Below are 25,716 nucleotides of genomic sequence, written 5' to 3' on the forward strand. Positions count from 1 at the left end.
GCTTGTTGGCTTCTTTCTGATGTCTGGCTGTTGCTTGCCGTACAGCTATTTGTTAATGTCGTTATTCTGTCCGATCCATGGTGTACACATTGTGTTAAAGGTTTGTTTGACAAGACGTCATGCCCCCTGTATTATGGAGTTCCTTTTAAATGTTGACTTAAGTCAGCCACCCTTACAGCCACACATCAAGCCATTTGCCTGATGTGTGGATATAGCCTACAGTATGTCTGTCATAATGTAGACTGAAAGAACGAGCCCAATCGATGGTCTTGAAGGGCGGAGCCAAACCCAGGCGCTGGATTCCAGCGCCTGGGTTTGGAGCACTCTGATTGGTTAGGAGATAACAAGGTCCTAAGACCAGCGTTCCTGCAAGGTTCTCCCAGGCTTTTTTTCTTTTGAAAAAAAAAAAAAGGCATGGGTTTCCGAGGCTAGTCATAATGCAACAAGAAAAGCCTGAGTTTGACTTGGTTGCACACAGATTTTTTTTTTTTAAATCTACAAGCTCACAATGCATCACGCACAGTCCACGGACACGCACACATACGTACAAATACCCAGTTTTCAGTAAATCCATCAGATGGCTAAACAGCATCTACACAGTGAAACAGGGTGCTAATTAAAATAGTCTACTGAGATGTGTAGGCCTACTGGGAATGCATGTATTATGTAATGACAAACAAAGTCACTGACTTTGACCAAAATAAAAGTTTTGTTGTCTGTGTTTGCGGTCTGTCTGACTCGCTGACAGCATGGGGAAGGGGGGGGGGGATTGTTTGCAGAGGCAGTTTTATTTTAAGATCAGCATCACTGGCTTCACTGACAGCTGGGTTGCAAGAGGTCAGCTTGTATTATCCGGATTCTCTCATGGTCCGATTAGACTGCCTGCTGACAGACATCTACCAATCCGCAGCCAAGAGCAATCCAGGCCGAACAAATTAACCCACTTAGACCCTATATTCTTTGTTGATGGAGTCCCCAGGGGCCTATACTGCCCTATAAAGCCAAAGTGCAGTAATATACGCAAAGAAACAAAACAGAAAAAAAGGCTTTCAGTTTCAGTTGGCCAGCCAAATGGGTTATTGATATATACTTTATACAGTGATTATAAAGTGATTTTGGCACCATATCTGTTCATGAGGTAATTGTTTATACCACATAATCATGAAGGCTGACATGACATTTGAGACAAATGAATAAGTCGATGTCTAAAAAAATACAGATACTGCACCTTGGTTTTGTCAGACAGTATAGGCCTATACTAGGCTCCCAATTATTTCCCTCTACAGCAAATCTCTTAAAATATTCGATCTCCAATCTCGGATGCTTTCGCCGAATGTTTGACCCTGAATAGGAATGCTAAGGTTCATGTGGTTAAAAGTAAAACCCACCGTGGCATACATACGTATATACTGAGCGTACAATTCATAGGTAGCATACATGGAATTAACATGACATTAATCCCTCGTGTCTTTAGACTACCGGAGAGAGAGACAGAGATCCATAAAGGGGGAGATATACACAGAGGATTAGCTAGAAAGGAGGGATGGAGGGATCTAATTCCTGCACGTGTCAGCCCATGACACTGCTTGAATGCAACACTGTCCTCAATGGTCCATTCAGTTTTAAAACCCACGTGACAGCCTTGTAACTGGCTCAACTTAGCATGTGTACATGTTATTCTATATGACTTGTGTGTCCAATGCACGGTGTGTGGCTGCTCTGGCTGATGTGGAACAGTAGCACAGATGTTCCAGGGATTACAACTATTTCTACACTACAGCATGGGGCGCTGCTGCGGACCATTCAGAAAAAAACAAAAAGGCACAAAAATAAAGACAGAACTCATATTTCACACTCAATTCTCTCATTGGTCTGTCTCTTATTTTAATCTTCTCTTAGGGGTGGGTCCATTTTTGCACTCTCAAGGGTATACTCTTTTTTAAACTTTTGATGCTGTTATTGTAGCGGTCCCGGCTGGCCATTAAAAGGGTGAAGTCTGACTGATGATTTTGTGGTGGTTCTTTATTAAATCAACGTAGAAACTGGCAAAGAAAACACAAAATACATAACATAAGTCATCAAATCTCAAATGGCACAATACATTTTCCCATAAAATCCATGGGCCTATATCACAAAATTAACTTACAGAATGCATAAACCATCTTATAGATAAATACATGAAAAGGTAAATACATGAAAAGGGTACAAACTATAGCAATAACCCTCAGACAATAAAAGCCAACAATAAGATCACTCAGATAACAATAAGACCATGTAAACAGTGCAACAAATCCAACAAACAGAGACATATACCTTGTTCCCCTTCCAGCTAGGTGCTAATTGTGGTAGACAGTGGCATGGTGTGTGGCTTCCATTCATTCCAAGTTTGTCATTTTAACCTTCCGTCCGTCACCCATCCTTCCAGGGTCCATTGGCGTCCGTCCTTAACCCATCCTTCCAGGGTCTATTAGTTTACAAACATTTTTTCAAAAGGCCCCCTGACCACAGCCCCACCCTGGCATCAGCACCAGGTGAACTTGATTACTCTAATTGCAGCTGATTTGCTCAGCAGGAAACTCTTCAAGTAAAAGCCTCACAGACCTGATGTTTTGGCAGGAAGTCCTTCAAAATAAAAGTATCAGGGACGCCACATTTATACTCCTGGAAACCCCCCTTCGGGTCCGTTACAGTTATGACTATAGACATGGTTGACACCAGGAAACCCCTTGAGATTAAAACATTTTCAAGGGAGACCTGCAGGTGGCACACCATTACAAGGTTATACAAATTATTACATGTAAAAATGTGTAATGTGTAAATTTAATCCCTTTATCCATATTTTATACTTTGGCTATTCAAATCCATAACAGTGCCGGCTCAAAGTGGCGCTGTGAGCTTGTACATTTTTTTTTATTATTTTGAAAGATATCGAAAATGTTTGAATTCTTTTAACACAAATCTTCTTTTCTGGGGTTCCCTGGCACAAAACCTTTTCAGATGGGGGTCCACGATCAAAAACTAAATAAAACAAGGAAGGAAAATAGAGGACGTTATAAATAGACAAGGGACAACAGATACACTAAATACAGTTTAGAAATAGCAATTGCACCAATCAGTTACACAGCTTTGAACTATCCCAGGGTGACAATCCTTAAACACACGAAAATAGCCGTTCTACAAGCTTGTAGATATGCTATTTTAGTTTTTTAATTGTGACGTTATTTTTTATTTAAATTGTTTTTATAATAATAAAGAAATTCGCCCATAAAGGTGTGCCCAAAATACTGACGCCTGTTTTAAATTGGTTTAGCTGTAGTGTTCTGGAGGTTATTCCATGATCAGGGTGCAAAACAGGACAACGGTGCTCTACCAAGTTCAGCAAATCCTGGGTAGGCTACCTGGTGGAGCAGAGCAGTCATCTAGTTAGTGGAGCAAGAATCATAACAGCTGTTGGTGAGTGATAAGAAATTAGTTTACATCTAATCAGGATTGGTGTCAAATGTCTATGTGGGACTAGACTTTGTACTTGCCTGTCGGGTACAATGAGTTACATTCTACTACTGACACTGTATCTGTTAGCTTTTGCATGAAATAATGAAGTGGGAAAAGCCATGGGTTTAGAAAAAGGAAAACAGTGACTTAATACTTCATTCACATTGTTTTATTGTCATAAACCTCTATCATATACATACAGTACAATATGCTCAAGACAGACCTTATGGCACATCCATTTTTGTTGTACATTTTGCAGTCATTGGTATTGCTGTGAGGCTACCTGTACAGTTGAGTAAAGTGACAGTTTCAGATCCATTGTTTAGATAGATATACTAGGTGGATAGTCCTCGATGGGCAAGATTTTAAGGTTGCTACAGCAAAAAACACATGCACTGTCAGTTATATATTCCACTGGGCTGGGGTGCATCAAACATCCATTTACACAGACCAATATTGGAGCAGGGAGCAGTGCGTATTTTTTCTTTTCTTTTTTTTACCCCCTCAGTTGTTCATATCTTGGAACACTCTACAACAGTGGCTACCATGATTCAGAGACGCTACAGAATGCACCTGGTTTGGTTCCAACTCAGCATCTCAGCATTAATATTCATGACAAATGATGGTCTTCAAGCTTGGCTTCAACCCTGCCTACAGAACTGCAACCACACCTAAAATAAGCTATACACACTACAATCCTCAGTGTTCATTTATACCTTTGTAACCAATGTAACCAGCGTAACCATGCAGTTAGACCTGCCTGGTCTAATTTAAGGACCTGGGTCTGCAATGATCACAACCCAATTGAAAACATATCAGACAACACCTGATGACTGAGATGGCCCCATTACTTAGTCCTAGAACATTGACCAATTCAATCTTCCCCATGTTGCTACAGAGAACAACCTCTGTAAGCAGGACTCAAGGACTTACGGCTTAGGGGAGAGGGGACCCCTAACCTCTAAAGGTTAGGTCCCATTGACAGTGTAACCACTAGGGGTACAAAACTACAACTACAACTATCAATTATTCTATCTAAACTTGTTTGATTAGTCGAATAATTGAGCAGCATTGTTTTTTTCTTTTCTTTTTTATATATCAACAAATTGATATATAAATGCTAAACTACATCAATTAGTCTGATTAACCACGTAAACTCTATTTTATACTTCCACTATTTGTAAGTGATGGAAGTCACACAGAAATAGTGAAAATAGCCGATGTACAACCTAACAAGGCATCGCAATGTGTTGTGAGCTTGTAGATCTGTTATATTATTTGTTATTGCATTTGATTACTTTTTATAATTGATTAAATCGGTTACTTCGTTAACTGTTCCACAACTAGTACTAACCATATTTGTACATTCCCAGAGTAAAATTAACACTGAGGATTTCACTGTGTACTGTAGGACTCTGTGGTTTCAGTGAACCACTCACTTAACCCAAACCCTGTACATCCGGCAGATCTCTAGAGAGGAACACTGGTCTCTAAAAGGATCTAATAGTCAACTTTCTACTGCAATACAACTCTACTGTCAATACTAAAAGGAGCACTGCTTAAAAGTCCTACGGTAATTCACATAATTATGTACAAACTCTGCCGTGTATAGTAGGCATGCAGAGACTTCATGAGTAAGTGTGCATTTCCCGTCTGAGACTGCAGAGCGTTGTCTGAGATATAAAAATAAAACAGTGATAAGACCACTAAACACTATGTGCCACCATTACAGTCACTCGCCGAAAATAGCAGATCTACAAGCTGACCACGCGTGGCGGCGCACAATGCAACGTGCTGTCAGCTTGTAGATCGGCTATTTTCAGCGCTCAACAACGGAGTATGATTAGGCTTAAAAGTGCCACTTTCCCTTTTATGTTTGTACCATATCATTATTACGCCATTCATTAAAAACCATAGTCAGAATTTCAGTCAGGCTTAAAAAAAGAAAACATGTTCGACCTGGCAATTAAAACAAATATATGAAAAACACAGTGAAAGCACAAACAAACACACAATGCCTGACGTGGTAATGTGATATTTAAACTCATCGGCTCGACCAGCTGAGCAGAGTGTAATGAGTGTGTGTGTGCGCAGGTGTCTTTGTGCGTGTACAAGTTATGTGTATGTGTAACGAAGGAAGTGAAGAACAAAAGATTGTCACTGTGCAACGTCAAGTAAAACTGCTGTATCCCCTGTGATATATACTGTAGGTCTTTCTGTTCAAGCTGTCCAAGCGTTATGTTTTTCCCCTTAATGTCCGATTTGACGACTGAGAATGCTGTGTGTCGTTAAGCCTAAATTATACTGTACTTGCCCGATGGTGTCGCTCTTCGGAAATTTTCAAGATTTTCAAGCTAACAACACAAAGCAAAACTTTGCTAGCTTGAAAAATCAAAGAAACAGCAACATAACAACCAAAATACTTCTCTGACCACAAGTCAGTGGTAAGAGAAGTAAACCCCAACAGCATACCTCTCCTCCCATACACAGAACAATCCTGAGTTTTTCGAGTGTAAAAAAACTCTCAGAGTTACAATTGTAACGTTGAGGATTTTACTGTGTAGGATGATCAAGGGTCGTCAGGTGGTGTGGAGCAGAGACGGGCCTGTGTTGTGACGTGTAGCAGACATGCAGCAGGTCATACGTCCGAAGGCCTTGATGACCTGACAACAGCTATGCGGGGTGGTCTTGATCCCTCGATCAGTGGTTCTCAAACCTTTTAATTTCAAGGACCACCAGTTTAGTAGGTATTAGACCCCCATAACTCGAAGAGTGCACAAATTTGTGCACAGATTTGTGCACTCTCAGAGTTACAGACCTGTAAGGGTCCATATGGTTCTTTACTATCAACAAGTTAGCTGGGGACCCCCTGGAACCCCCTCAAGGACACCTGGGGGTCCCCGGACCTCACTTTGAGAACCACTGCCCTAGATGACCTGACAGCAGCTGTGTGGGGTGGGCGTGCAGAGCAGGCCCTCCTTTGGGCTCCGGTGGATGTTGACGGACAAAGTCTTGTCGGACAGGGGAAGCTGCAGCACCCGGTTCTTCAGGTTCCTGTGGTTCTCCCTGGCCAGGTCCAGCTCTCCCAGCCTCAGCGTGCCCGAGCAGGGGCCTCCTTCAAGTAAGGGATCTCCCAAAAACGGGTCCCCACCCAGCGGAGGCTGTTGGCGATGGTGTTGTTGGTTCCCCCTGGGTGACGGGCCGCCCAGGAGCGAGACCTTGTCCAGGCTACCCGTGGAGCCGCCCATGCACATCCTCCACATGGGTCGGTCCTGGGGATCGTTGGGCCCCACGCTGCCTCCTCCTCCTCCTCCCCCACCTCCTCCTCCCCCCGTCAGGCTGTGGAACTGGGTGCTGAGACACAGGCTCATCAGCTTCAGGCTCTCCACCAGCCCGCTGGCCGCTTTGGCCGGGCCCTTCCCTTGGCCCGACCCCGGGCTGGTGCAGTTGGACGGGCTGCACTGCCCCGTCCCCCGCTTCTCTCCCTCCTTAGCCTGGCGTTTCACGTCACTCTCGCCCCTACCCCGGTGTGTCTGTCGTTGACAACGACCCTCTAGGTCGTCGTCGCTAGTCACTGGGGAGCCGGGTGTCACCGAGGTGACCGGCGACGGAGCGGTGGGCGAGGGCGAGGGCGAGGCTGGTGGCGGTGATGGTATCCTAGGGGTCAGGCTGAGGCTGAGGCTAGGTTTTGGCAGCCCGAGTCCACACAGCCCCTTAACCTCCTCCTCTTCCTCCTCGCGCTCCTCTTCATGGATCTGGTTGAGGACCGGGGCGCTCATGCGAGACGTCAGGCGATTGGAAGCGGACGACGCAGACGAGGAAGAGGAGGCCGGTTTGCAACGAAGCACCACCTGCATGGGCAGCGCAGACGGAGACAAACGCCCCTCTTCTTCCTCTCCCTCTTCCTCCTCGTCCTCCTCCACACTGAACAGACTGGGGCTGCGCGTCTTACAGGGCGCCGCGGGGGCCAGAGGGCCCAGCCTAAGAGGGTTGAGGTGGGGCTTGACCAGAGGCCTGACCCCCCTCTCCTGGTTCTGTCGGCCAGGCTTCTGGTTTTCCTGCAGCTGGTTGAGGTCCAGCAGGGCGGTTTTGGGGCGGAGGCCACTGTGGAGGCTCTCGGCGCTGCGCGCAGGAGACTGGGGGCCCCCTGGGTGGGAGATGCCGGGACCCCCCAGCCCGTCACTCACATCCTGGTGCACGTCGACTCTGGTGGGCCAGGATTGCCTGTGAAGGGGTAAAAAAACGACAACACAGGTTAGGGTAGGTTGGGGAAAATATTATATTAAGCACATAGATATAGTGGTGTTGCTTCTCTTCCACAAACCAATTTTGAGTTTATTTCTCTGCCAAATGAAAGTTTCTTTTCCCCTGCAGCTGCCTTTAAACCTGGCGGAGAAGACAGGTTTAAAGGCACTTATTTGTTTGCATCAGGAAAACGTTTTCATCAAGGAACCACAATAAAGCTCAGCTTTGCTAAATCAATACCTTTAACCTCTAGTCTTAGTGAAACTGACATGAGTTACAGCTGCATTTTCCGTCCACACGTTTTTTCCGTCCACGCCAAATTTATTTGCCGAAAATAGCCGATCTACAAGCTCAAAACGTTTTTTGCCGAATGTTTCCCCCACAAAAGGCATGCTGAGGTTCAAGTGGTTAATAACATGTTTTTATTGTTTGCTGATTTTCTTTTCTTTTTTTTCCTGTGTTGTAAATCACTTTGTGACATTGTTTTGAAATTATTTTTCACTGTAAACTAATGTGCTAATTTAATTTTGTGTTGTATGACAGTGTCACGCAAGAATAGCGAATATTTCCACTATTTTTGACAATTGTTTGAAATCTTTTGCCTTTCATCTGCACTGAGTTGGGCTCTGCCCAGCGCAAGTGATCTTCTTGGTGGATTTTGGCCACAGGACCACAGCGGGAGTTCGGAGGTAACCAGCCCACCACACACCAGCCTTCATCCATTAATGGTTACTCATTCATCAGTCACTTCACGTTCATATGATGACAGCCCCAGGCTATCTGTCTCTCATAAACGTGGTGTCACAAGGCCGGCCACGGACCACGGGAGGATGCGCTCCTTTATTTTGCAAAACAGCAGAGTGTGCGTGTCTCCACTCAGCTGCGCACTGCTTATTCTCGGGGGTTAAATTAAAACGAAAACGTATTCCATTCATGACGATGTGATTGGTGTCATTCATGTAGGCTGCTACCCACTTGACAAAGTTTGTACCGTTACGGAATACATGAAAGACTGCTGTTTCCACAGTAAGTAGTTGCATGTACGTGCGTGCGTGCGTGCGTGTAGTCGGACGCGGACATGACAGGCAGCGAGGCGGGGGAAACTCTTTCTTATTGGCTTTCTATACGTTGTTGGCGTTTCGAGAATATTTAAGGGCGTGGATTGCTTGATAAATCTCACATGGAAGTGGGCGTAAGCTGATTCCTGGGCTCAAATTTAAGCTGGTTTGTACGTCCAAAATTGATAAAGGTTTCCACCGACAGTGTTTTACACTGTATATACTGCACCTGAATTGGGCCTTGCTGGGGCTGGCTGATCTCATCTGGCTGTGTTGCTCTCTCTCCTGTCTCTCCCTCAGGATCCGTTCAGCCAACAGGAAGTAGGTGGCTGTGATGTGGTTGTACTTGTCTGACTCCAGGGCCCTGGACCGAGCAGAGGGAGAGGGGCGGAGAGAAAGAGAGAGTTAAGGCCAATACATGCTCCTTCTGACATCGGAAAAGAATTCCGGTTCGGACAGGCTTTCCAAACTATTTTGGAGAGTCGGGGGTGCAATCTGGGGGTGCACGGTTTCTGAGAAACCGTTCTGAGACCGTGCATCCGCGAAGCTCAGAATGACGTCAATTTGTAGTTATATCACCTTCCTTTGCGAAGAAAAGGAGCAGGTATTGCATTAAAGTGAAATTGAGAGAGAGCGACAGGGAGAAAGATTCATTTGTATTCACACCCGGGCGCATGCGCGCGCACACACACACACACACACACACACACACACACACACACACACACACACACACACACACACACACACACACAGCTGCTCGGCATCCAGAAAGTGATGCTGACTGCGAGTGAAAACGGGGTGACGGGGTTGGAAAACTAATCAGATTTGGCCACAGCAGAGGACTGATGACTGCCAGCAGGTTGCTAGTAGGCAGTTAAACTGATGACAACCTTCAGATGGACCTGGCACCAGCTGGACTAGTGCATGAATGCAAATATCCTAAAATCAAAAGAGGAAATAATGGTTACATTGCATGTATGCAGGATTCAATTGGGGGCGGTGGGGGGAAAATCCTTGCCTCTGCTTTTGATGCTTGCCCCCCCCCCCCCCCCACACACATGTTAAACACATATGCATTGTGTGTGTGTGTGTGTGTGTGTGTGTGTGTGTGTGTGTGTGTGTGTGTGTGTGTGTGTGTGTGTGTGTGTGTGTGTGTGTGTGTGTGTGTGTGTGTGTGTGTGTGTGTGTGTGTGTGTGTGTGTGTGCGTGTGTGCGTGTGTGCATGTGTGCGTCATACTCAGTTATAGTGTCTCGGTCTGCAATGCCGCCCAGCACCATGCGCTGGATGATGCCACCGTGCTCCTCTTCAGACAGGCTGCGGTGGGACACCAAGGGGGTGGACATCTTGGTGGCAGGGGACGGGTCAACACCCTGCAGCCAATCGTGTCCCTCGATCAGCTCCAGAGAAGCCCTCTTCTTGGGGTCCCTTTGCAGCATTTGCCCTATAAGACTGGAGAGTCACAGTGATTTAGTGGTCAGTTGATGTAAGAGGGACTCTCATTGGAAGTTATGCTGCCATATTGTTTGCTATACACATTCATAATCAATGAATAACATGTGCATGTGTGCATCAGGCTCCATGTTTGCAAAGTAGCTTTAAATATTTTAATTACTTGAGGTGTGCTTGATTTAATTCTACACTTAACACATATAAACAAACCCCACAAACTAGACCGAGATAGAATCATCTAAAGCAATTCACCACTATACATATTCAAAATTAATTCACGCTAATCCGCCCTGGACGGCTTCAAAACACCATGCAAACATCACAGTGTTAAAAATAGAGAGCGGATTCTAATGGATGCATTAGACACACTTAACAGCACTGCATCTCTGCTACAGCAGCTGACTGCAGTACAGAGTGAAGCAGGACAGGAGGGGGGGGGGGGGTGGCAGAGAGAGAGAGAGAGAGAGAGAGAGAGAGAGAGAGAGAGGTAGGGAGGGAGGGAGATGGAGAGAGGACAAGGAGGACAAAAGAAATGCACTCTCCACTGTTTCTCTCGTCTCCATCTCTTCACACATCTATAAACATGAAATATGCAGCACCTGCACTGAGTACTCTGTCCCTCTGTGTGTGTGTGTGTGTGTGTGTGTGTGTGTGTGTGTGTGTGTGTGTGTGTGTGAGTGTGTGTGTGTGTGTGTGTGTGTGTGTGTGTGTGTGTGTGTGTGTGTGTGTGTGTGTGTGTGTGTGTGTGTGTGTGTGTGTGTGTGTGTGTGTGCTTGTATTACTATACTTGTGCGGGCCAAATTTCCACACAAGTTTAGTAGATTTTAGAGAAATAGACAGTAGAATTTGAGAAATAGACAGTGAGGACAATTTTCCTGGTCCTCGCCAAGAGAAAAGCTTGTTTTTTAAGATTTGTAGAGTTAGGCTTACCATTAGGGAAGGATTCAGTTTGGGGTTATGATTAAGATTAGGCATTTAGAGGTTAGGGTTAGGGGTTATGATTAGAGTTGAGCCTGATTTGTACATAGTTGCGTGCTGGTGTAAATAGCAGATAGCAGTAAATAGTGTGCCACTGAAAATAGCAGTCTACAAGCTCACAACGACATTTTGAGCTTGTAGATTGGCTATTTTCGGGGCTTCTGTGCTTTAGGGTTATGGTTACAAACGGCATAAAAAGAAGGTCAAAATGTCATAAAATGTTGCGTGCGTGCGTGCGTGCGTGTGTGTTACTCACTCTCTACATTCAGGGGAGATGTGTGGGGGCACTGTGTATTTGCAGTCCATGATCATAGTGAGTGTCTCACTGTCATTGGTCTCCTGGAAGGGAGGCTGGCCACACACCAACATGAACAGGATCACACCCAGACTCCAGATGTCTGCACACAACCAGAGAGACAAACACGTGAAACAAAGATAGACAGAGAGAGAAAGAGATAGAGACAGGGACTCGAGCCACAGCTTTTTGAAAACATTGAACTTATAAACAAAAAAAGAACAGAAAAAAATAACTTTTTGATATGTAAAAATGTTAGAGTATATTAAACTTAAATAAATAAAAGTATTGAACAAGCAACCAAGTTAAAGAAAACACACAAACTGAACTTTCAACATTTTATTTAACCCCCTATTCAAAGATTTTCAAAAATATCTACAAGCTTGCAATGCATCGCAATGCACCGCGTTATGAGCTTGTAGAAAGAATTTTAAAGGTTAAAAATCATGCCCCATCAGCTGCATAGTTGCTGATACCGATATATAGAGAGAATATTAGAGCATGGGCTTATTTATCATTTCAACAAGATAAGATCAAATTACACAAGTAATGTCAATATGACTGGGATACCGGGTTGTAATTTAATGCATGAACCCTTTTCAATGCTTTTTTATTTGTAAATATGTGTATATAATAAAACATATATCCCCTATCGAATCTCTTAATTACACCAACATTGTTCATGTGAAGCAGTTTGATCATGCTTATTTATTGAAATGATAAAAATCGCTATTGTCATTTTGCGCTCTGGGTCTCCCGCCGGTGTAAGCGAGCCCCTCTGGCCAGGCTCATAGCTCGCTGGCCGGTGCATGACTGGGGACAGAAATCTATGTATGTGTGTATGTGTGTTCGTCTGTTGCAGTTCATTCCCTGTGCTGCTGAAATGCCTGCGTTTGGCTATGTTATCGATTTGTGTTCCGCCCGCCCAGAGCATGGGAACGAATTTGCAAGCATGCCATTGGCTGTCAATCGGTCCAGTCATCAATAGGTCGCGGGAAACTGCCCAGTGACGTCAATCTCAGGACGTCTGAATGTAGGACTGGTATCCCAGTCAAAAAACATGGTGTGCACATAATATGCAACACAACGACAAAGGTGACAGAAAAAGAAACAAACATAGACACAGCCAACAGAATCAGAGAGAGAGCAGTAGATAAGCAGAGTAAGCCTGGTGAGCTGGATATGTTGGTGAACCATGTACTGTAGTTGATAAAGGTGACCTTGATATTAAATATAAAAATCCATCCTCCCACATTCAAATGAAGCATGAATCATATTTGATTGGAGCCATTTCCGTAAATATACACTAGCCTAGGTCAGGATGCATCTGCCTGGGGCTTTTGCATTGCTGCCTGCTGCTGGCTCCGCACGCACGCATGCACGCGCGCGCGCGCACGCGCACGCGCACACACACACACACACACACACACACACACACACACACACACACACACACACACACACACACACACACACACAGAGAAAGTGGGTTAATGTGCTTGTCCTTCAGCAGCGTCACGCACATGCTAATTTTATAGAACAGTCGCCTCTGTCCGAATGGGCATTTCAAAGAGAAAATGTGTCCTAAAGACATTTGACCATGTGACCTTGTCAATGACATGGTCCACTGACACATATTCTGTGTGCATGTTAGACAATGGCAAATAGCATGTATCCAATAGGCTACATTAGCAGTAGCACTGAACCACCACTGCCAATCGCTATAGCAATTCACTTTAGGCTAATTCTAGGTCAAATGCCGTCCACTTGGCCACAAACTTTTAAAGAGGTTGAGTTAAACATTTTATGTTTTTTTGTAAATGAATGCCCTACTTTGTCATACTACAGTGTCACAAAAAAAATAGCAAAAATGGCAGATCTGCAGGCTCAAAACACGTGGATGCGTTTTGAGCCTGTAGATCTGCATTTTTTGTTCATTTTAAATTTGAATCCTGAAAAGTAAAAGTTTTGGACATATGAGGTTTCCACCCGACAGCAATGATATATCCTCTGCATTTAACCCATCCTAACTATTGAGAGCAGTGAGCAGCTGCCGGGGAAGCAGTTGTTAGGGATTCAGTGTTTTGATCAAGAACACTTTGACGCCATGCCGGGAGGATCTTGGAACAAACTGGGAGCAAACTGGTAGCATTTCCCTTTCTTCTCAGCCACTGCCCCCCCCCCCCCCCTAGATATGGGACTTTCACATGTATTGTTACATACCTTCACATCAGAGTATTTAGATTTTCATCCTGTAAGTAAACCAACAGGTTTATTGTAGGCGGTGGGTATTTATTCCAACGTAGCTGTGAAGGAGTCCTTTAAATTGCCTTCACAAGCCCCCACCACCACCATCATCTCCTATCGAATGTATCCTAGCAACCATGACCGTAGTCATTCATTACTACGTCAGAGGTCCAGTCACTTCCTTGATAACTTCATTTATAAGCCAGATGGTTCAGACATCTCTGAATAACATTGCTCTCTCTCGACATTTAATATTGCTGTTGTTAACTGCTGCACATGGCTGTTGAGCATAAACTACCCCTTTCACCGTCTCTTAGAGATAGGGCATTACTCACAGTTAATCAACACTCCTTCCTTTTGTCTGACCCATCTAACCGCAGGCCAAGATCTGCATTCACCATCTTTCACTGCCGGTAGGAACTAAATAACAAGTCTTCTCCTTGTACCGCACAGGAATGCGGCAGAAGCTCACAGAGGCCAAACTGGATTTGTTTACCACTCCTCTTTATCAACCAAGCGCATCTCACAGGGAGCTCTGAAAGGACAGGACGTGTTTCTGTAAAATCTAGCAGTATTTCGGGCATAGTGCTACCTGGCAACGAACTGGCACACCCCAACAGCTGACAGCCACCCAGGATTCGATCACACTCGGCCCGGTGACTCTGAGGCCTCTAAAGACTTCAGTGTTGTGCTGAACACCCGGCTGAGGTTCTGCTGATTCCATATGAATCTATTTTATTCTACTGAAAGCAACAATCGCACAATGTAACATCCAGGATGAATGGAAAGTCCTTACAATCTTCTCAACTGACTGAGCAATAGAGCAAAGAGTCAGACATGTGAACGTGCATACACTATTCCAGAGAATTATGGGTATTAAGCGTAGTAGTAAGTACTGTAGTCGATTTTTATGCTATCAGTTAGATTAACACTCAGGATATTGCCATGTAGTAGACACAAATGTACAGTATATATGCAATAATTTGTAATCTGGGTCAAGGGCTCAGGCTGGGCTTTTAAATGGACAGCTGACTTTAGATATTCAGTGCCGGCCAATGCTTGCAAGCTATTTGTAGCTCGCACGCACGCACGCGCACGCGCACGCGCACACACACACACACACACACACACACACACACACACACACACACACACACACACACACTCACACTCACACTCACACTCACACTCACACTCACTCTCTCTCACACACACACACACACACACACACACACACACACACACACACACACACACACACACACACACACACACACACACACACACACACACACCATTTGCAGCCATTGCTCAGCTCATCTGCTCTGCACACAAAAAAAACTGAGGTGGCAGATAAAGTAGAGAGAAAATAGCCACAGCTTATCCACTCAGTCAGAAAAAATGGAAAGCGCTTCTGCTGCTGTGCTCTTGCTCCTCTGCTCTCCTTTTATTTATTTATTTTTGCTGTAATGCAAAGGCCTCTGGCTAGGGAAGAATGATCTCTCTCCCCCGCTCTGAACGTCAGTACGATCTCCACGCTTCTGTTTGTTTTATTTCTTTTCTGTTGCATTTCAATATCTCAACTGTGGCTGAGCTAGGATCAGCACCGCTGTCAGAGGGAGAGAGAAGGAGCATAGGGTAGGGGGATTGAGGATCACACAGTGCAGAAGACAATCACTTAACTACATGAACCTAGCGTCCCTATTCTGGGGGGAATATTTGCCCGACAATAGCCGATCTACTAATAGATCGGCTATTTTGGGGGAAGAGATTTGGTGCGGGGGGGGGGGGGGGGGGGGGAGCACCAAATACAGAGCTGAACTGACCCTGGTCAACTATTACTAAGTATTACTAAGTATAGAGGGTTTAGAAAACCAACCTCACGCTGACATGCCATCAGCGTTTACTTTATTAATAACACAACATCTTACACACACACACTATAATATAATTTTAAAAACATCCCACACACAGGCCCTCGGGTGGCGCAGTAGTAAAGTAGCTGCCCACCACCACGGAGTCTGGGGGTTAGAAGATTAGAATCCACTGTGGTGCATCCGGCTTTGTCGAGCGTCTATACGAACACAATTGGCCCGTGTTCGGGGTAGGGAAGCCGAGGCAAGGACGGTGATAATTGATACCGCATGTAATCCTACGGGCTAGGCGGGAGGAGTAGGACGGAAGCTCTACGTCCTCCCGGTGGGGGCTCCTCACTGGCAGGTGAGGTGAGTCAGTATGATACCCTAACCCTAACAGCAGGAGTCAGTATGATACCCTAACCCTAACAGCAGTGACAACACACAGACATGTGTGCAGGGAGGAAATAGTTGGCATAATGACTAAATTGGGGAGAAAAAAGGGGTAAAAAGCAAAAGATCCCACCGACAAGCGCACAACACACGCACAAACCGAAACCGAAAGAAAGTTTCTCTCTTGTACCTGTACAGTATAGGGGATGTAAGTATTAAATCTTGCATCTTGATGTGGATAAAATGTGTGGTGTCCTACAAGCACATCTAAAGTGCTAAGGAGGTATTCTATTGCATGGATAAAATCTAGTTTATAAACACATTGGCATACTTGAGCCCTTGCAACATGTCCTTGCACCCTATCAGCTGGCTGATAGTGTGTCAAGTTGTCCGTCTCTCTGCCAAGATGTACAATGGATCATATCTGTTACATAGTCTGTGCGCAGGGCTATCAGAGGACGCTGCGTTCTGTTTTCATCTACTGGGAACACACACTGGACTATGGACTCAAAGTGACGTCAAAGAGTGTTGAAAACAGTCACAGGCACAGCATAGAGAGGAAACACACACACACACACACACACACACACACACAATAATATGTAGACAGAAATAACTACCACTGTTGAAAAATAACTTTAAAAAATCTCTACGTGCTGCTTATCCCTGAAATTCTCTCTCTCTCTCTCTCTCTCTCTCTCTCTCTCTCTCTCTCTCTCTCTCTTTCTCTCTCTCTCTCTCTCTCTCTCTCTCTCTCTCTCTCTCTCTCTCTCTCTCTCTCTCTCTCTCACACACGTTTGGTCTCTTTCACTCTGTCCTGTACACCGGTTCTCAAAGTGGGGTCCGGAGACCCCCAGGGGTCCTTGGGGGGGTACCAGGGGGTCCCAAGCAAAATTAGTTCATATAGCGTCACACAAATTTTAACTACTTTAACCATATTTCATACTTTGGCTATTGAAAAATAGCAGATATACAAGCTCATAGTGCGGCACCGATGTAGATCTGCAATTTTTTTTTGCAGATCTACAATATCAGATCTACCGCAGCCAAATACATATCATTTTGGGGGTCCTTGACATGAAAATGTTTGAGAACTACAGCTATACACTCTCTCTCTCCATCTCACACACACTCACCCACGGCGGGAGCGTCATACTCGTCCCCCAGCAGTATCTCGGGGGCAGAGTAAGCCAGGGAGCCGCAGGAGGTGTTGAGGGCTGTCCCTGGCTGGAACCTGTTGCTGAAGCCAAAGTCGGTGAGCTTGACGAGCCCTTGCTTCTCAAAGAACACCACATTCTCTGGCTTCAGGTCTCTGTGCACCACGTGCAGCCGGTGACAGTAGGAGATGGCGTGGACGATCTGGGCAAAGTAACACTTAGCCTCCTGGGGGGAAGAATGATGGGGCACACCGAGAATTAGGGGAGTGATGTAACTCTCTCAGGCTCAAACTAGTATGTGCATACATACAATATACACTACTCTAATTTAATATTCAATTCTAATTCAAATCCAATTCATAAGATTATTGTGCTAAATTTAAGGTCCTATTTTGGGTATGTTATTTCCAAACTCTTTCAAAACAGCTGACCTACTGTACAAGCTGAGTTTGTCAGCTATTTCTGTTTTTCTTCTTTCTATGGCTATGGCTATTTGGGGGTCCTTGGCCTGGAAAGGTTTGGGAACCTCTACACACTACTCCCAGTTACCACACTCACCTCTTCAGCAAGGCCTCCCTCGTGCTTCATGATGCAGTCGTACATGTCTCCTCCATCGGCCAGCTCCAGGATGAGGTAGAGTTTGTTGGCCGTGTCGATGACCTCATAGAGGCGCACCACGTTAGGGTGCTGCACCAGCTTCATGCAGCGCACCTCCTGAAACAGGTGACCACGTGCCACCGGGTCCAACTTGGTCTTATCTATTACCTTCACCGCCACCTGTACGTGCATAGTGTCATGTCAGTCATGCTGTAATCCATACCTTTCTCTTCAACACAAATTGTCAAACAAAAAGAACACCCGTTTTCTATAAAGAGCGACGTAGTAAAGCATTGTATTTCAAAAGTACTCAAAACTTCAGTATCTCTGCATTTTATTCCCTTCTAATGGGTAAATTCAACCCACCGTTCACATAATATAACAAATGTAATACGATAATAGCTAATGAATGAACTAAGAACAACTATTGTAACTAACCCTGGGGCCAGGGCAGCCATTACGAATTATGGACAGGGGGACAAGACTTTCCAAACCGGGCCCCTCATTCTAACCATTCCTGCACTAACACCACACACCCACCCTTAATTGTATTGAGGTGTCACTGTAATGGCTATTAGCCTTGTAGTGACTAGTAACACAGAGGGATTCTCTAAGAATCATTTTCAAATCCAGTGTAGACTAAGACCTTTTTTACACACATATACTCAATATGATTATAAAGCACAAAAGGTCAAGCCAGTTATTTCAAAACACAGAGAAGAAATGCCTTTGAAATTAGACTGTGACAGATATATTCCTCTTTTTAACTTAAAACAAAACAAGGATGACTGTACAGTGATTAGAGAAAAGTAAAATCACCGATTGAAGAAGTTTCTGCAAGACATTAAATCATAAGTGCACTAATACATTTACTCTTCATTTATCGAATTCAATCTTTTCCCCCAAATAATGTTTTCTTGTTTTCTCTCAATTTAGCCATTATGCCATTTCACAGTTTTTCCCCTCACATGTAGTCCCTGTCACTGCCAACCACTACAGATGGTCATGTGGGAGGGTATCGACAACCATGTGCCTATTCCAATCCACATTGAGAAATTTCACAGGGAGGACGTGACGCATGTGGAGGAACACGCTATTCCTTTCAGTTCCACAACCCACTGAACAGGCACCCTGACCAACCTGTAGGAGTCGTTAATGTAGCAGCAGCGATCACACTCCCAGCTATTTACAGCCAAGAGATTTGGTGTAGAGTGAAAAAAGGAGGGGGCCTAGTATAGACTCCTGCGAGACTCCTGTCAATGAAGTATATAGAGTTTAAGTAGTTATGTGATCATGCTAATGTTACTTAAAGCAGGGTTTTCCATGCCAAGGACCCAAAAATAGCCATAGCCTCTGGCTACAGCCCCCCTATTGTGAAACGGCTTAAAATAAAAAAATATCTTATGAACTGAAATAATTTTTCTTCATATTCTAATTTTATTTTTTAAATTTCCTCTCCTTTCCGCTCCCTGGCAGCCCCCACTTAGAAAACCCTGTGAGCTATCTAATGTTTTATTTGCTACTCTGACCTTTGCCACATTCAGCTTCGCCTGGAGCATCATCACACAATTTATTTGGCTAAACAATTGGCAATTACCTCTCTGCGCTACTTTCATTTTCTTGTTCTCTCTGTAGCTTGGATTTTCTTTTTGGAGCCCTTGATTTTTGGTGATATATTTTACTTATCTAATCAGGCTACTTTGCTTTACAAAAGCGGAATATGTGTGTGTGTTCTTAACATCTGACTGGCCAAGTGCTTTGGACTGCATCATTTTCACAATAACAGCAGGGTGTGGGGTATCAGATGACAAATTGAAATGTGTTTTAATTAACGCATTTCACTTAAACCCTATATATACTTCGTTCACCGGGGTGCCGCAGGGGTCTGTACTTCTTTCTTTCTTCCCTCTACATCAAATGTCTTTGCCAAAAATAGACGATCTAGCTTGTAGATCTGCTATTTTTGCAGAATGTTCGCCTATTTTCGACAAATATTCGCCTACTATATCATGCCCAGAATAGGGACACTAGGGTTCATGTGGTTAAGGGTCAACCACAGAGACCACAGGCCACCTGTTGACCTTGGGCCCAGGCCATCTGCATCCTTTGACCCCCACTGAACAGTAGGGGCTGGGGCTTACACACACGTACAAGTACATTTAAACAAACATTTAGAGCAGGTGTACCTTTTCCCCGGTGAAGACATGCCTGGCGAGTTTTACCACGGCAAAGTGTCCACGGCCCAGCGTCTTGTCCAAGTCATACAGTCCAGCTATTTTCCCGTCATGTCCACGTTTGAACCCTGCCATGGCTGCGGACCGGAAGGAGCCTGGCGTCTGTGTACTCGCGGCTGGTCAGTTTTCCATGCTTCCACAAATGTCAGCGAATAAGACTTGGCTGGATGGAGGGGGGATCAGATAATGCACCAACGTGAGGCTTCCAGCCCGTGTGAATGTGAGGGCCCTCTAAGGATATGATGGTAACAGGACACACTGGATTTCTGTCTTCTGTGGGAGAAAAGGGGAAAACAGGGAGTGAGAAGGACTCACATGTTCTGATAAACAGGGTCCCCACACATTTTTAGCAATGAATTTCCAAAACTTTTCCAAAACTTTTCCAGAATATTTAGCCTATTTTCCAGGCCTATATAACAATCATTCGGCGCAATAATGTGTCTCTTACTCCTATGTAGAATGCCCAAAGATAGGCAGTGTAGCAAAAATAAAGTTTGAGGCATACATTAGGCTGCCGTCACACAGCCCGTTCGGCGAAAAACTACTTATGTTACATATTTCGTGTAATATTATTCATGTTTATGAAAATGTTTTGTTTTACCAAAATCAATAGCCAAAAACAATGCATAGCCAAATATTTTTCCAGGACCCTTGATAAATTCCAGGACCTTTGATGATGTTTGATCAATTTCAAACCTTTTCCAGTACTGGATTTTTTTTTTTTTTATTTCAAAATATTTCCAGGAATTTCATGACCGTGGGGACCCTGGATAAAAGAAAGTAGAAAATAAATTCACAAGGAACTGACAATTACTGAGAGTGAATCCTGAATAGTTTGTAACTAATTACAAGTACTCTCTGTAATTTAGCAGCTTTCTTTAGTAGTCTACATTCTAAGAAGTCAGTATTTCTACCTTCACTTATGTCTTAATATTGTATTGTATTCAACTACTTTTGGAAAGGCACGAATTACAGATTAGCCTGCTGTTATGGTACAATCAAGAAGATTTTCCATTTAAGTTTTCTTTGAACTTCTTTTCCTGCATGAGCCAATCTTTGAGAAAGCTTTCTAATAAAGAAAAGATGAAAAATCCCTCTCCACTGAACCAGAGGGGTTGGTTTAGTAGGGTGTATTCATATTGAACTGGAGAGGGTTTGGTTAAGTAGGGTTGGGTGTATTCATATAGAACTTTCATGGTGACCATGTAAGTTACTGGTGTACAGAGTAGTCTTCATATTAAAGTCAAGGTACACTAGATCTACTTGAGTAGAATATTTTAGTACTTTTCATCCATAGTACATACTGGTTAGTAACAATGTTTTTTTTTTTTTAATATTTAACAAGTTGGCAAGCAATTCAAACAAGACAACATTGCAATTCATCAGTGTATTGTAAGCAACATTCCCACAGGGACTGAAATTTACAAAGCAAGCATGAAAAACTATGAATACAAATCCATATATAATGAGGTGCTCTGCTAATAACATCCATCATGTGCAGACCGGTTCAACGTAAGCTAGGTGTGTACCGATGTACAACTCTGTACGTTATGTAACGCAGGGAGGTGTGGCATTGATCCTTTTCCAGGAATCCACCACGCCAAGAGCATGGAACAACACAGACACAAGATGACACGCCGAGCACATTCCTGACAGGTGACCCTCTGGCTGGGTGTGTTCTGTTCAGTTGGATTCACAGTCAGGAACCATAGATACACAGGCAGACAAACACAGTAGACAGGGAGGGAACACGCCCATCAACGTGACTGCGTGGCAAACCAATGCAAAGATGTCCCGAAGATGTGTCGTACGAGCAGTTATATAAAATTCATGCAGAAAGTATCAAAGCATGAAACCCGCTGTGGGCTTGTGTGTGCGTGCCTGTGTGCGTGTGCGTGTGCGTGTGCGTGTGCGTGTGTGTGTGTGTGTGTGTGTGTGTGTGTGTGTGTGTGTGTGTGTTTGCGTGTGTGTTCCACTGCCAAAGGACTAAGACTGTGAGAAACGAATGACTCATATTGCTTATAATAGGAGAATGACATTTCCATGTCTCTGTCTTTCATATTAAACCTCTCTCTCTCTCTCTCTCACCCACCCCTCCCCCCCACACACACAGGCGTGCGCACACACACACACACACACACACACACACACACACACACACACACACACACACACACACACACACACACACACACACACACACACACACACACACACGCACAGATAACACCCTCAGCTCCAAGTACTGACACCTTGCAGATTTCTGATGTGTCAAATAACTAAAGATATCATAGAAGAAACACACACTTTTCGGTACACACACACAGTAAACACAGGTTTTTATTACTAAACTTAAGAGGACCGTCCATTGAATTCCACTAACTCATTCCCTTAAACCCTCGGCCTAACCTCAAAGCTCATAGCTACATGACTAGGCTTAACCCTCAAAGGGAAATCTCTAAACCACTTGAACCCTAGCGTCTCTATTCTAGGGCAAACATTCGGTGCTTGTAGGTAGGCTATTTTCGGCAAAGAGATTTGATGTAAAGGGGGAAAATGAGGGCATCAAGTATAGACCCTTGAGGGATCCCGTCAACTAAGTAGGGTTATAGTAATGGTTATGGCAAGTATTGTATCTTTAGCAGCAATGGAGAATTTGAAAGAAGGCAGAAGGCATCAGTTTCACTTGTCTATGTACATAGTGCAAGTAACAGCTTGATTGAATGCAGTTTTTGATTTATTTATTTTTCTTAACAGACTCTGTGTCTGCCGAAGTTATGCTGTAAAATTACTACACACTAATGTCACTGAACTGCGAACTGCAGCATTTATTTATAATAACTTATTTAACCTAACTTCCTGTTGTTGTTTTTTGCCACTACCTCTGCGACTGTGACACCATCCTTGTTCACTGTGTTCATGACAAAATGCAGCCAGACTATTGCCGTGAGTATTTATTTCCTGGGATGGTTTGACGCCTTAACCAGATGGCCAGTGTGCCATAGGGCATCTACCTGCTTGAGGGCACTACAAAAGTTGGGGTTGGGCGAAGGGGTTGTATATAGGGATTGAAGTTGGTTACCTTATGCCAACTCTAACATTAACCTTATTTCTAACCCTGACCCCGAGGCCTGGCAAAATGTCCTCAATTACTTTCCAGGATCTTCCTCGTGTATCAGTATTTGTAAGTACATTTTGTTCCTCACAAAGACGAGAAACACAGGGGCACACATTCATGTATAACCACCTGGATTCAACCCCGGGTCTCCCTTAATGGCAAACCACCCATCCAAAGGGGAGTGAGAGCCCTGACCAAAGAATATATTAGAGGCTTCTGGGCCGCAGGCAGGGCTTGAGGGCTTCTCTTCTACATGTGTGCAGTTAAGTGAGTTATACTTGGTTTGATGTTGTATAGTGAATTGTCGATCTGCTATTTTCGGGGAGTGAAACCTGTGCGCAACAAATCTGGCTTTATGGTACACATACACAGCTATTGTACTGTATACTCATCAGCCGTCCAGGCCAAGTAAGCTGAGATTGTGTGGTCAGGTCAGGTGAGGTCAGGTCTGTGGAACTGGGAGCAGGGTAATAACATTAAAATATCACTGAATAAATGACCAGATACATCTCAGCATGATGCCAAATCCAGTCACCTTTAGATCTGAACCATGGGCAACTGATTACAACAGTGAGTCTGTGTGTGTGTGTGTGTGTGTGTGTGTGTGTGTGTGTGTGTGTGTGTGTGTGTGTGTGTGTGTGTGTGTGTGTGTGTGTGTGTGTGTGTGTGTGTGTGTGTGTGTGTGTGTGTGTGTGTGTGTGTGTGTGTGTGTCTCGTCCTGGTCTATTTCATGCTTTTTCAAGCTCAGTGTGATCCCAGTGCACAAACAAAAACTGTATACAGTTTGAAAATCTAAGTACGAAAGCCAGCCAGCCTTGAGAGTCTTGTGAAGTGGTTACATTCCAAACATACCATGCATGCACTTAGGTCGGTTGTATAACTGTACTTGGAGCCGGTGTTCTATTAGGTTTACAACATGATAGAATAGATACAGTATGTACATACACATATGCATACACACTCTTGTTCTCTCTCTCTCTCTCTCTCTCTCTCTCTCTCACTCTCTCACTCTCTCACACACACACACACACACACACACACACACACACACACACACACACACACACACACACACACCTTGGTTTTGCAAACTTATAGGGACATTGCATTGACATATTACATTTGTAACATATACCATAACCCTAAACCTGTCCCTAACATTATCAAACTTCAGTCAAATCGAATTAGGAACACCCAATTTGACATCCTGCTGACCCCCCAGTCAACTGGTCTCATGTCATGTCCAACATCTGACACACACACACACACACACACACACACACACACACACACACACACACACACACACACACACACACACACACTCAAGGCCTGCTCACATACTGCATGCATTGATCTCAATGCATACAGCACACATAATCAATTAATTAACTAATTTGCAACCTCATTTTGTTTTACTTTTCATTGGGGCACTTCAAATTCACCTGATATTTAACATATGGCACAAAAACACACTCCATACTGAGTAGCCTATAGTGTAACTGGCCTTTTTTTATATAGCAAAATACATTTGAATTGAATATGGTGTATGTATAGAGAGGACGGACAGCCCACTGTCGCACAGCCTGCCTTCTATACATCCAGAATAACCTGCCAGCATAGAACTATCTACGCCAACACTAAAAATAAAACATGGGCAGCATAATAAAATGCGCCTTGGAGGATGCGGATCGTTCATGGAGATTCGTCCAGTAGCTAATAAACCAAACCGAGAGGAAGCAGCTAACTTAAAGCGTATTACAAAATGCCTGCAGTGAATATAAGGCGTGATAGTATCATAGCCTACTTACCATAGTGAAGCGCTTTATGAATCAGCGGTGAGAGCGTCAAAACGTCCTATCGCATAATGTTATTGAAGACCGCTTCACTATCCAGAGGCGCGCAGGTCCACTATAGACTCTGCTGTGGGTTGTGTTTGATTGAAATATGTTACAGTTGATGCATAGGTTGTGGTGAATAACAGCAAACTGACATGCGATTATTATCCCACACTGCGTCCGTTTGTAAATCTGTCAAATTGCCAACTCTCCCTCTTCGCTGTCTGCCTGGTCCCTTCACTGCGCATAGTTGCATCGCTCCCATTCATCCCTGACGTCACAACTACGTACTCAAGAAAGCATGTTTACCATCATGGATGGCCTATAATAATAACACAAAAATTGGGCCTATTCAAGTTCTTATCGCAGGGACTCTGCATACATGAAGGACATTCTCTCAGGTAGTTTGATATTAAAAAGCACGGAGGGCGTTAAAGGAATAGAACATATAATTAAGCAAACCAAAAACGTCCAAAGATGTTTCAGTTATTTTCAAATTAAACTCCTCTTCAGACTGCCATTAGATTAAATACCCAATTAAAAATGTATAGTTTACGCATTCAGTGTGGACTGCTGTGGTGCGAGTGTTCAGGTAACTCGCAGGAGGACTAATTAGTGAAATCACATTGGAATGAAAGCTGGCCCCTGCCGGCTGTTATGTAACGTTTTGTAAGCACTTATACCTGCTATATCTGGAGTGGAAGCAGAAGCTGCTTGGCCAAGATAAACTCCCCCACCGGCACATACGTGGTTGA

General features: G+C 44.2%; 1 protein-coding gene across 2 annotated transcripts; it reads right to left on the minus strand.

The window, feature by feature from the left end:
* Window positions 1-3,285: 3,285 nt before the first annotated feature.
* On the minus strand, window positions 3,286-25,186 carry LOC311062457 (SNF-related serine/threonine-protein kinase-like). 2 transcript variants are annotated; one of them, XR_014602501.1, is made up of 9 exons: window positions 24,935-25,186; window positions 19,958-20,278; window positions 17,733-17,951; window positions 17,154-17,400; window positions 11,483-11,624; window positions 10,036-10,248; window positions 9,025-9,159; window positions 5,327-7,716; window positions 3,286-5,253 (listed from the first exon to the last, which is right to left on the minus strand). XR_014602501.1 is itself a non-coding variant. In XM_084081513.1 (8 exons), exons 2-8 carry the CDS (start codon window positions 20,078-20,080, stop codon window positions 6,420-6,422), a joined length of 2,376 nt encoding a protein of 791 aa, XP_083937639.1. In that variant the 5' UTR covers window positions 20,081-20,278; window positions 24,935-25,186; the 3' UTR covers window positions 3,287-6,419. The 2 variants fall into 2 exon arrangements, 1 of the variants encoding a protein (XP_083937639.1); XM_084081513.1 differs by having other exon boundaries at window positions 3,287-7,716.
* Window positions 25,187-25,716: the final 530 nt, after the last annotated feature.

Source organism: Gymnoscopelus microlampas (genome assembly GCF_963454915.1).
Source record: "Gymnoscopelus microlampas genome assembly, chromosome: 15".
Classification (NCBI taxonomy): Eukaryota; Metazoa; Chordata; class Actinopteri; order Myctophiformes; family Myctophidae; genus Gymnoscopelus; species Gymnoscopelus microlampas.